The 12,976-nt window shown below is 34.6% G+C and overlaps 1 protein-coding gene across 4 annotated transcripts; it reads left to right on the top strand.

Moving 5' to 3' along the window:
• The first annotated feature begins 1,010 nt into the window (after nucleotides 1-1,010).
• LOC142551266 (TNF receptor-associated factor homolog 1a-like) lies at nucleotides 1,011-9,957 on the top strand. Of its 4 annotated transcripts, none has more exons than XM_075660405.1 (13): nucleotides 1,011-1,111; nucleotides 1,859-2,076; nucleotides 2,425-2,536; nucleotides 3,699-3,787; nucleotides 3,867-3,935; nucleotides 4,022-4,151; nucleotides 4,700-4,858; nucleotides 5,537-5,885; nucleotides 6,240-6,352; nucleotides 6,957-7,104; nucleotides 7,474-7,943; nucleotides 8,026-8,218; nucleotides 8,359-9,957. In XM_075660405.1, the coding sequence occupies exons 2-13, from the start codon at nucleotides 1,899-1,901 to the stop codon at nucleotides 9,745-9,747; spliced, it is 3,399 nt and encodes a 1,132-aa protein (XP_075516520.1). In that variant the 5' UTR covers nucleotides 1,011-1,111; nucleotides 1,859-1,898; the 3' UTR covers nucleotides 9,748-9,957. The 4 variants fall into 4 exon arrangements, with proteins under 4 accessions (XP_075516520.1, XP_075516518.1, XP_075516519.1 ...); XM_075660403.1 differs by having other exon boundaries at nucleotides 8,026-8,227; XM_075660404.1 differs by having other exon boundaries at nucleotides 1,093-1,169; nucleotides 8,026-8,227.
• The last annotated feature ends 3,019 nt before the right edge of the window (nucleotides 9,958-12,976 follow it).

Below are 12,976 nucleotides of genomic sequence, written 5' to 3'. Positions count from 1 at the left end.
GATATTTTTTAACTGAGTATTAAATATTATTTTTATTTATATATGTGTTTTACTACATATATTTATTTGAATGATATTACTTTAAAAATTAATTTACCATTATGATATAAAATTAACTATCTATAATATATATTTTAAAATATACAAAGAAAGTTAAAAAAATCTGCAATTGATTAAAAGTTAGCAAAAACACAATTGATATTTAACTTAATAACAAGTTTAGTGGTTTTTATATTAACATCATTGAGTAGGTCTCTTGTGATACGGTCTAACGAATCTTTATCTGTGAGACGGGTCAACCCTACCGATATTCACAATAAAAAGTAATACTCTTAGTATAAAAAGTAATATTTTTTCATTGATGACTCAAATAAGAGATTTGTCTCACAAAGTACGACCGTGAGATCATCTTACACAAGTTTTTGTCAATATCATTATGATAATTTATTTAATTAAGAGAATTTTCTCTGACAATCGATATGTGTACTCCATTTAAGTACGACAAAACTTGTGTGAGACGGTCTCACGGGTCGTATTTTGTGAGACGAATCTCTTATCTGGGTCATCCATGAAAAAATACTATTTTTTATGTTAAGAATATTACTTTTTAATGTGAATATCTGTAGGGTTGACCCGTCTCACAGATAAAGATTCGTGAGACTGTCTCACAAGAGACATACTCTTTAAATACATTGTGGTTTTGATTTTAGTAAAATTCATTATTTGTCATTTTTAATTTTTTCCTATTATTAATTATATTTGGATGAAAAATATCTTTATTTACATCAGAGAATTGTCGTTTTATAATTAAGCGAATTGAAAAATGATATATAAATACATGAATATATATGATTTATTGTCAAAGTTTTTATTTATTTATTGTGTTTTGATAATTTAAATTGATTTACAAATAAAATGTTATTCAAACAATTTTAAACATTATCTAAATCTTGTAATTTCAAACCTTTTCTAAATTTCACAATATGTTTTTCAATATTTGTAACCATGTGCGATAACATTCACACTAGAAATATTGCACATTTTTATTTATGGCCTCCGCCTCTGTTATTTTCCTACTCTCCCTTTTCAACTCCTCAAATCTCTAACGCGAGTATGTATTTCTAATTTGTCAATTTCGCGAATAAAGCTTCATTCTTTTTTTTCTTAAGGTCCGTTTAGTTATGTCTCTCGATCTGAAGAGATTTTTTTTTTCTTTTTTATTGCATAAAATATAATGGGTTTATTGGTTCTCTTCTGATTTTTTTATATTGGATTTTTGAGTTAGGTTTAGGTGTATGGTTTTGGGTTTTCTTGGATTTCTCATGGTTTATATTCTGATTTGTTTGTAATTTGATTTGTTTGTAATTTGATTTGTTTGACAGTTTGAAAGTCGAACAGTTTATGAAATTTATCGATCATGTCATGTTTATGACTTATTTGGTTGCTATTTGTTCTGATTAATGGCGTTTGAGTTGAATTTTTATCTTCCAATTGTTTTGATCAATTTTGGAATTGGTTTAGAGAACTTTTTTTTTCTGGTGAACTTTTGAGTTATAGGACTTGGTGGTGTTTGTGTTTATTTCGTCAATCGGCTTGCATTTTCTTTTCCAATTTGTGAACTTGTTAATTTTTTGTTTTATGCCTGATTGAAGTGATTTTTAAACTGCTTTACCATAAAAGATACTAGCTTTTATGTATTAATCCAAAACATTACTAGGTGTTCGGATTTTGATACATAAATCTTGTTCAGAGCAGAGTGTTTTTTCGCCATCTAATTAACTGTTTGATATTTTTTTGCATGTTTACAAGGTAATTATGTTACTAAATTTGTGTGGCATCAAACTTTGCTTTGGATCAGGCTGTTTCAGGATAAGTGTGGTGAGAGTTGAGGAGTCGAAATGGCTGGGGTTGCAGCTGATGAATTTGGTGTGGTAAGGTCATTGGAAGAGGCAACAAATGGACAGCAGCTATGTCGATCAGGGGAAGAATTGGTAGAATTGAGGTCTTCAGAGAATATTGAAATTGGAACTCCATCTATTTCACCACCTTACTGGGATAGCAGCGACGACGACGGAGGTATGGCAATTGGCACTTATAACTTATTATGTTTAAGTTACTTGTATATCTCTCTCATGGCTGTTAATTTTGCAAGTTAACGTGCTCCCAGTTGAATAAAAGACACGATGCTGTGCATCTGTCATAGGCTCTTGTTTTTCTCTTTCTATTTAGATCTGTACTTGATTATGTTTATAAAAATTGTGTCTTATAAAATGCATGAGATTTGGTTCTTTATTTCTATTCTGTATGTATAAATTTACCTTCTCACTAATAGCTCAGTGTTTATACTTGGCTTGTATAATGTCTGCCAATATAGAACCACTCTAGCTTCACGGTTATTCATATTTTACGCTTGATATTTTTCAGGACCAAAACCTTCTGGGTTATATGGAAAACACACTTGGAAAATTGATAAGTTTTCGCAAGTGAACAAAAGAGAAATTCGGAGCAATGCATTTGAGATTGGGGGATACAAATGGTACGATATCCATCACATGCTTCCGCCTGGCTAGGCACAAAGCTGACAAGTCATTATTATATATCTATAGTTGTTAAAGGCACAAGGCACAATAAGGCGCAAAGGGGTCCCGGAGCCTGAGTAACGAGCCTTATCGAAGCAAGGCGCACTATTGATTTTTAAAAAATATATCTTTATTTACTAATTACTACTGTTATATGACAAAACACTATTATTGAAATAATTAAGCTAGCGCAAAAATATATTTATCTGCTACTGTTATATGGAAAAAATGCTATTATTAATGTTTTTGCAAAATATATTAACCTACTGCCATTTCCTGGAAAAATATATTTTTAGTATGCAGTAATTAAGGGAATCTTTTATCACTGGTTTATTTCTTCATTATTTTATTTTTCTTATCTAGATTATTGAGATCTTATGTTTAGTATCTTGTAATTAACTCCAAATTTGTCCAGTCCTGGGTTTACTCACTTGCACCCAGGCGTGGGTTTCGCTTGGTGGCGCCTCTCGCCTTTTACGACTAATTTATATCCAAAGTTCATAAATTCTGTTCATTATTACAGATTATATTGTTTGTATCATACTAGCTTACGGTATTCAAATTATATTCTCTTGAACCTTTTATGCTACATAATATTTTTTAGATTGGTGATAGGGTTCTATATATTTGTGGATGCCTATGTAGAATTGGTTGAAGAGAATGCTTGTAATTTGTTAAGGTCAAAATATGCCTAACTATTTGTGGATGCCTACGTTTGTTTTTTAGAACTCTTTCTTAAAACTCTTTAAATCCCTCTAGATATGATTTCAAACTGTTGAATGAAAGAAAATCCTCGCCACAGTTAGTGGCTCGACATACATGAGACCTGGTTTGGTTTTTTACTATCTGTAATGCTTGTTGTGTAATGAATAAGTCTGCTTTATATTAATTTTAATTATGTTCCTCATTAATGGTTGGTTGTTTATTTCAATCTTACCCCTAGTATATATGGCATACAAATATGTTCTTATGTTCTTCATATATTTCATTGAATGCTGTGGTTTTCTTGCGTGTGTTGTATGAAAGTGGTATATTATATGTATGTGAATATAGTATTCAGTGAAATTGTTAATTTGAAAATCTAATCCTAACAATATATCCTTCCAACTTTTTTGAAAGGTACATCTTGATTTACCCTCAAGGCTGTGATGTCTGCAATCACCTCTCTTTGTTTCTTTGTGTGGCCAATCATGACAAGCTTCTTCCAGGTTGGTTGATGATGCTATATTTCTCCCTGATCAATATGCAATTAAGAGTTTGAATAATGCAATGTCTCCATATAAACAGGGTGGAGCCATTTTGCACAATTTACTATTGCTGTGGTGAATAAAGATCCTAAAAAATCCAAATATTCTGGTAGTTGTATAATCATTTCTCTTTTTTAAAGTTGGCGTTTCAATCCCAACGTGACCAACTGTAAAATGTCCTTGAAACACTTGTAGATACATTGCATCGTTTCAGGAAGAAGGAGCATGACTGGGGATGGAAGAAATTCATGGAGCTATCAAAGGTCATGGATGGGTTTATTGATGCTGACACTTTGGTAATTAAAGCTCAAGTCCAAGTCATTAGGTAATTTTTTAATAATTGTGGTTCATCGTTTAGGCCTCGAATTTGGATTGCTATTTTGTTTTGTTTTTTGTAAGATTAATTGGAAGGATATCTTATCCTTCACCTGTACGTTTTAAAGTTATTAAATTAATATTAATAAATTCATTTCTTTTTAAGAAGGGAGATTATGTTGATAGCTGACAAAGCAAATTCATTTCTTTCTAAAAAGAGCGATTATGTTGATAGCTGACAGAGCTACCGCATTGATGTAACTTGCAAGTGTCACATATTTTGCTGACCTTTCTTTTGCAATCATAGTATCCACTCAAAACTTTCAGTATATGATGTATAAAATCTGTTAATCTTAAATCGTAGAGGTAGGTGAGAACGATATGATAATAAAATACACAAAACCTCATTAACAACTGGAGGCACATATAAAGTACTTATATCTGATTTCTTGAAATTTATTTTTTAGTACCTATTTGGGTTCTTTCTGACTGTCATTGATTTTCTTTAGTTATTTAATCTATTTTTACCAATTTTGAACCTTAACTGTTGGTTTGCAGGGAGAGAGCAGACCGTCCATTCCGTTGCCTTGACTGCCAGTATAGGAGGGAACTTGTTCGTGTATATTTGACAAACGTAGAAACAATTTGCAGGCGTTTTGTGGAAGAATGTCGGGGAAAGCTTGTGAATCTAATAGAGGATAAAGCTAGATGGTCTAGGTACTTTGTACATTTTTTTTTCTAATCTAAATTTCTTTCCACCTCAGGCAACAGTTTACGGCCTTTTGAATTTCTTTTCCACCTCTTACTTCTTTATTTGAAACTGATGAAAATATTTTGAATGCTTAATTAAATAATAGCAGTCAGAGCACGTGTTTCATGTGTGACGTAATAGCTAAACCTGAGGCAAGGAAAAAAAATCAGCACCAATAGAGTATCAACATGACCAAACATGGCAAATTAAATGTGTTTCAATTCAGTACTTGGAGCATGCAAATCAAACTTTTTCCCTTCTCGAGTGCGGTTGGGATTTATTATTATTATTATTATTTTCAAATGGAAAAGTTTTTCAAACGTGTTGTCTGTGTGGTGCAGCGATTTTTTTTTTAAAATTAACAGTGGAGATTTTTTCAAATGGGCTGTCCTCGTGTATTGAAGAGCAAATTTGAAGAGCTTATAGAACTTCATGTATTGAACAATTATATTCCTCCATCGTTAAACACAACTTAAAGAAATCAGTTGCGTCTTTTTTGTGTTGATTTATGTTGCACTTCTATTTTCTTGGCGCTTATTATTCAGAATAGGTTTCTTCGAGCTTTAAATTTTGAAAGTTAGTAGTTCTCAAATCAATTATACAACGGCAAAATTTATTGTATGCAATCTGTGATAAATTTTCAGCTTCCGTGCTTTCTGGTTGGGTATGGACCAAAGTTCCAGGTGCTGCATGTCTCAAGAAAAAACAGACACAATACTAAAAGTAATCGTGAAGCATTTCTTCATAGAAAAAGAAGTCACATCCACCCTGGTCATGGATTCGTTATACAGTGGTCTGAAGGCTCTTAAAGGCCAGACCAAGGGGAAGAAAATCAAGGGAAAATATTTGGAAATGGAAGATTCACCAGTTCCTCTTATTTGCATTGAGAAAGAAATGCTTGCATTGGTGGACGACGTGTTGCCAATTCTGGAGAGGGCTGCCATGGAACCTTTGCCTTCAAAGGATGAGAAAGGTCCTCAAAATCGTACAAAGGTGAGTACTATGATATACTACTTATATACTTTATTCAGAATTCGTCGTTACTGCTTTAAAAAAGAATGTCATTACTCAGTTTTTAAGAGCGAGTTGAACCTCGATAAATACTGAAAGGACTCTGAATCAGTACTCCAAGCACTTTCCTGAGAATATCTTCAACACTGCGATATAGTACGACGTTATCGGAAGCTAGATCTTGGTTTGACTTGGAAAATCGACCTCATTATTTTATAACAACCTCAAACCAAATTTCACAATATTTTTTGAATTTGTTTGGATGTCACTCATTTGAAAAGACGAAGAAGATAAGTTCGGGTTTGACTTGGAATAATTCTGCTAATCTTGTTTTAGGATGTGGCTGCTGGAGAGGAGTTCAACAAGGATTCTATTGAACGTGGTGAGAGGCGATTGACTGAATTGGGACGTCGGACTATTGAGATATTTGTATTGACACATATTTTTAGGTATTTTCATTTCTAATTGCCAATTGCTGGTTGGTTTTGTATTGCAAATGATGTAGCTTTCCTTGAACTGTTGTTAACTGCTGATAGTACTACATCAACATTGGTAATGATGTGGCTTTCCTGGAACTGTCGTTAACTGCTAATAGTGCTACATCAACATGGTCTTTCGTGTACACTATTTTTGACTTCCATAGTTGTCAATTGTTATGCAGGTAGTATAAAAAACACATGTTTTACGGAATATCAATCGTGTTGAATCCTGTTTTCTGGTCAACGCTGTTTGGTGGTTACTCATTATGTTTCCTGATTCGCCAGTTTACTTGCAAATAGAAGTCACTTGGATCTGCAAATTCTTCTGGGTGATTGATATTTTGTCAAATGTTGCCTTAAAATTTTTGTTCTCTCATCCGGTGAGAGGATGAGAAATAAGAAAATGTTCAAACTGGTTGAAGTTCAAAAGTTTATTTTTACTTATAATCACTTTCTTTTCCGGACGCATAAAAAGCATCTTTGTTTTTCTTCAACTACATATTGCACAAAATTTTTGGCTGGTCGGTTTTATTATGCTGCTCCAAATTCTTGACTTTCATTATTTTTTAAACAGTAAAATTGAAGTTGCATACCAGGAGGCAGTTTCTTTAAAGAGGCAAGAAGAGCTCATTCGTGAAGAGGAAGCAGCTTGGCTTGCTGATATTGAGCAGAAAATGAAATGCGGAGCACTGGATAAGGAAAAGAAATCTAAAAAAAAGCAGGTTTGTCAAAAGCACTTTATATCTTGACAAGTCAACATGATGTTCGCACTCTGGGTTTCAGATGCTGGATATTCTAGTTTTGCCTTGTGATAGTCGAACTTGGATGCTTAAACGAGAACAACTCCACTCCTTTTACAGACAGTTTTAGATTGCCCTTTGAATGCAGACTTTTATGTTGAAATTGTGTCTTAATTCCCCAATGTCTGTTATTTTGTACTCTTTTGGCACTTGGGGAATTGATTGAAGGGTCTTCCCCATCTCATCCTTCTTTTTCCCCCGCTTTGGTTCTATAAATGGACAATGGAGACGGGGTTCGAAATAGATCTATCATTAAATTAAATAAGACGTCTTCTGAAATTGTATTTTCAGGGCAAACAGAAACGGAACACTCGCAAAGGGAAGGACAAGGTAAAAGACCACAAGCCTGAACCTAATGCCCTAGAGAAGGCTGAGGAAGATGATCCTACTGCTGAAAAAAAGGACATCTTAAATTCTGATCCAGCAACGACACTTGAAACACTTGATGCAGCGGAAGATATTTCTGATGTGTCTGATTCTGTTGATTATGTTCCTGAATTACTTCGACTAGATTCAGCAGATAGAGAAGCTAGTCCTGTCAATTGGGAGGCCAATATTTCTGGGGTGCACCCTCCCTCAGAAGGAAGTAGCAGCGAGCATGGTAGGCTTTCACGTGCACAGAATGGAATAGAAGGAAGTATTCTATCTATGGTGGATGATAGCTCATCAACATGTTCCACCGAGTCAATTCCTTCCACTGTAACTAGTCTGCCTCATTATGGCAATTCTCGCAATAACAAAATCCAAAAGGATTCAATTGTGTAAGCAATTTTCCTTTATTCTTAACTAAGGATTTTTGAATTGATATTCTGATTAATGCTACTAGTTACTTCAACGTCACAGTGCCAGGAACCATCGACGCAAAATTACTCCTGATACAGCTCATTGGGTTGATGAAGAACTTAGTCAACCATCTGAGAGGGTTCCGGATGGAGTACAGTTGGACGATGCTTCCCAAAATTCCAAGACATTTGAATCTAATTATAAGGCTCCTGTTCAATCATCGCCGGATCATGTACACTTGACTGGGCGAAATGTTGGGAAGGTGGTTTTATTACTTTGTGTTGAATTCTGAATTATATATGTTTTGAGGAATACTAGGTTCTTATATGGTTTTCTTAGGATTCTAAGTCTGGACCCTTCACGCGTTGCTTAGTTCCTTTTTGTTTCTTATAGGAGGAAGTAAACAACAATTTTGGTGACAAAAACTCGTGTAGAGTAGAACTTGATGGTGACCGGACAGAATATACCATGTCACCTCCCAGGAGCCCTTCCATAAGCACTCCATCTATTACTACTTCAAAGTTGGAGTCAAAGTTGCGAGTTTCGACTAATCCTATTGTGGCTAAGAAGCGTACTTCGGAGAGTGAAAAACAAGTGGACAGAACAAGTAGCATATCAAATTCTGAAAGTGCAACCACCTCACAGAGTGATACTCAGAAATTTGCAACTCCAAAGCATGCTGAAAATCCTTCAGGAAATCAAGTTTCTGTTGTAAGTGAAAAAGCTCATATGCAGCATGCGCGAGTTGCAGCTGATAAGCCCTCAATGCCACAAGTGCCAGTTATGTCCAGGCCCTTGAGCGCTCCTATTGTTCCTGCCCCTAGGCCTGCTGTTTCAATGGTTTCTGTTGTTCAAACGACTTCCACATTGGCACGTTTGGTTAATGCAAGTGGTAGGCTTGGTCCAGAGGCTACTGCATCTCCAACCCAGAGTTATATTCCTCAATTCTATCGAAATGCAATCATCGGTAGCCAAGTTACTGGAAATTCATCTGCGTACTGGCAGAATCATTCAGCAAGTTCAGTGACAAATGCACCATTATTTTTATCTCACAGTTCTGACATAATGGATTCAAATTCAATCAGACCAAGATTTCCATTTGGAACAGTGAATCATCATGATAGATTACAGAATAGACCACCATGGATGGAAAACCCCCAAGTGGATAACAGCGGGAACTTAACCGGGGATCATGCTCCGCTACTTAATGAAATGCCACACTATGATTTGTATGGTCCGGCGCCCAGGAGATCCCAAGACCATCTGTCCGAGCTTCCAGCCTCGACGTCTGGTCGGCAAAATCATGAGTCGCTGGATGAGTTTCCGCACATAGATATCATCAATGATTTGCTTGATGATGAACATGGAATTGGGATGGGCTATCAGAGTTTCAAACGTGGGCCTCACAGTATGAACCGGCAATTTAGCTTCCCCAGTTACCACCATGGCATGTCAAGCAGCCAGCTCCTATCATCGGGCTTGTGTAGGCTTGAGAGGACGCGGAGCTATCTTGATGATGGGTTCCAGCATGTATATGGTTCGGTTACTGGGACTCCGTATGATCCAATCCAGGATATACGGCAACATACTGTTCCAAGACCATATTTAAATGGACATATTGATGGTTTGACGCGTAATCAGTGGCAAATATCCGGAGATATGCCCTGTTCAACCATCAGCAATGGAGAAATTGATGGATATCCTCATCATGTACTGGATTTTCCCAACCACGCCGTTGGTATCAATGGTTATTCAGTTTTCCGGCCTTCGAACGGGCTTTGAAAGCTTTTTATGATTCAGTTTATCATGGAAATGGTCTATATGCTCCATTGTAACAGTATTCTATGGAAACCTTGGTCTTGGATTTGCATCAGTGGGGGTTATAATTTCCATTTTTCAAAGAGTGATTCTGCTTTTTTTGCTCCATTTACATTTTCTTAAATGTTGGGATATATTTTGAGATGCTAATGTTATTTTTTAATATTTGATGTCTTCAGTGTCTTGTATCATACATTCCCTAGAGTTGGGTTGATGAGGTGCTGTCTTTAGGATATAACATCTAATATGTGAGTTCCACATTAAAAAAATTACACACATTTGGGGCAATATCCTTAGGATATGGTAAACTAAAGGCTGGAGCTGATTGCACTTGCACTGAATTGGACCTTAGGCAAACTCCAACCACCTGCTAATAATTTTATTAATTAGAATCAATGTACATGATATGACTTTAAAGCACGATATCTAGGTCGATGTAACTTTAAGTAGCTTGCAATGATTTTATCATATGAATTTACGTAAAAAGAATTTGGAATCCATTTATTTATTAAAACATGATGTTCAAAATATTGTGAAAAGTTCAGTCAAATCCAACCAATCACGAGTTTAGCATGAAGTACGTGGGAGTGTGGTGGGAGCAAGGCTTCAAAGTTTTTAAAATTAAGCAAGATTAGTACGAGTTTAAGCGTAAAAAAGTTTTTTTTTTTAATTTAAACTATAATTTTAATTATCTCAAACAAACAAATAAAGTAAATAATGTATATAATTAAGTACAATGCATTTATTTTTTGCCAGATTCTAATTCAATATATTATGTCATCCATTTTATCTTTCGTACCCGAAAGCTGATTTGTTTAACATAAAAGTACATAAAATATTTAGATTGTGCGTATCAGATTTTAGATGTTGTTTGCAGGTGTTATAACACTTATCCACAACATGCAGCGGAATAAATTAGTCAACCACACAAATAAAGTTTTAAGACTAAAACAAGACAAAATAAATCATGCACAAATATAAAACTTGTGCAGTACCTCAAGGCAAAATATTCAGTAGAAAATTGTAAATAGTTTACAAAATTAATACTAGTGAAACTACAAAAAATGATCTTCCCTAGGAGGTCAAGAAAATAAAGTGCATCACAAATAACCAATTACAAAACCACATATGCACTGATTGTATTGCCAAAAACTCGGGGCCACAAGTCATTCTTCGACCAACACTTAACATGAGTGTTTTCTGCGAGTGTCTCCAATACTTTACGGCAACACAGCAAAACAACGTAAGTTAATCACGCGAAATCTTCACTTCTAAGTTTTGATGCACGCCTCGACAATCAAAAACGAAAGTTACCCACACCTCTCTCTATGCACTGGGCCTCTGCTGTTCTTTCTCCTTTTTTTTCCCCCTAGATTTTATTCCTTGTATAAAGTCCTACACATATAGGAAACAAATAATTAGGAAATTTTTTTTTGAATGGTAATAAAATATCTAGAGAACTTATCATTAATATCAATAATATTATCACAATATTATCGAGAAAAACAAATAATTAAAGAAAAACTAATTAGTTTAGAAAGAGAAAATTTCATATTTAAATATATAAATATTATCAACAAGAAAGAAATTTATTAAGCAATATTTAGGAATAAAATATTCCTTTCAGTATCAAATACAAACAAAATTTAATCGGACTACTTAAAAACATTAGCATCAATATCTCTTGTAGGTTGTGAAGTGTCAATATATATCCCATGTTCATTATCGCTACGCTTATTTATTCAAGATTGCATGTTGCTAGCATTATTTGCTACTAAAATTTTTAATTCATGTTTATTTTCTTCTTGTCCATCAACCTTTCTTTAAAAATAGTCGCACTTAAGCATATTAAGCACTATTGTACATTGCTAGAATTACATACTAATAAAATCACTCTTTTTTTTCTTCTTATTCATCAACTTTGTTTTTTAAGTTGTACTTAAGAGCATTTAATAACACATAATATGGTCAATATATGACTGTTTCTGACAAAGCGGAACATTTTATGGAAGCTTCAATTTTAAGCGAGGCTTAATTAAGCTTTTTAAAACACTGATCTTATAGAAAAAAATGGGTGTAATTCATATTCGATAACTGTAAATACTAGTATATATTTATTTTATAAAATATTACAATGAATCACACAAAACCTATCGAAGGAGGCTTGGTAGTGAAGGATTATGAGACTTAAGATTTTGTAGATTGTGTGGCATCACTTGACTTGGTGGATCTTAGATCTATTGGCTGTTACTTCACTTTGATGAGCCCTAAAGTCTGTAGTAAATTGGAACGAGTTCTAGTAAACCATTGTTGGAACACTTCGAATTTAGTGGCATAGCAGAATTTGTAGCCCCAGGTTGTGTGTCGGATCATGCTATGGTTTTGGTTACTTTACTAGAGCCAAATACACGAATAAACAAACCTTTCAAGTTCTTTAACATGTGGGCTCTTAGTGATGCGTTTATGGATTTGGTTAAACGATTCAGGGTTTTTCAAGGGCATGGCACTTCACAATACAGACTTAAGCAACTACCAAAGGGATTAAAACAACCTTTGAAGAATCTTAACCGCAATAAGTTCAGTCATATTTCTCAAACACTGCTAAACAAGAGCTTCACGACATGCAATATTCAATGTTGGAATCGGGGGTTATGACAGATCAATATAAGGAGGTGAAAAAGAAAGCACAACTTTTGCTAGAAGCTGAAAGTTTGTTTGTAGCCCAACCCCAGTGTTTTCAACAGGGAGACAGATGCACTAAGTTCTTTCATGACTGTATCAAGAGACATAATAAGAGAAATTCCATTGTATCTATCAAAAAAACAGATGACATTACTTTGACTGAATCTAATGGCATTGCACGGTGTTTTGTTGATTATTATAAATGGCTATTGGGACAGAAAGAGAATAGATCGACCTTGAATGCAGATACAATCCTGGTAGGCCCTTGTGTTCCTATTGATGAATGGAGCAATTTGACAGCTGAGGTAAATCTGGAAGAAATTCGAGAGGCCTTTTTTGACATAGACAACGAAAAGTCCCCGGGATCAGATGGGTTGGGTTCTTTCTTCTTCAAACGTTCTTGGGATATTATTTGTGATGATGTATTTGATGCAGTACACGAATTCTTTCGTAATGGCTGTATGCTGAAGCAGTAGAATCACTCTATCATTGCCTTTATTCCAAAAACAAC

This window comes from Primulina tabacum, chromosome 7 (assembly GCF_025594145.1).
Source record: "Primulina tabacum isolate GXHZ01 chromosome 7, ASM2559414v2, whole genome shotgun sequence".
NCBI classification, from domain to species: domain Eukaryota; kingdom Viridiplantae; phylum Streptophyta; class Magnoliopsida; order Lamiales; family Gesneriaceae; genus Primulina; species Primulina tabacum.
Note: the sequence above shows the minus strand (reverse complement) of the source record. Positions and strands in the feature narration are given on the sequence as shown.

What these genes read in the sequence shown, in the direction of transcription:
- LOC142551266 (XM_075660403.1), top strand. Translation starts at nt 1,899, where the DNA reads ATGGCTGGGGTTGCAGCTGATGAATTTGGTGTGGTAAGGTCATTGGAA. An exon ending in GATAAAGCTAGATGGTCTAG is followed by an intron (nt 4,859 to 5,536) that starts GTACTTTGTACA and finishes ATAAATTTTCAG; the next exon opens with CTTCCGTGCTTTCTGGTTGG. An exon ending in CTGGGCGAAATGTTGGGAAG is followed by an intron (nt 8,228 to 8,358) that starts GTGGTTTTATTA and finishes TGTTTCTTATAG; the next exon opens with GAGGAAGTAAACAACAATTT.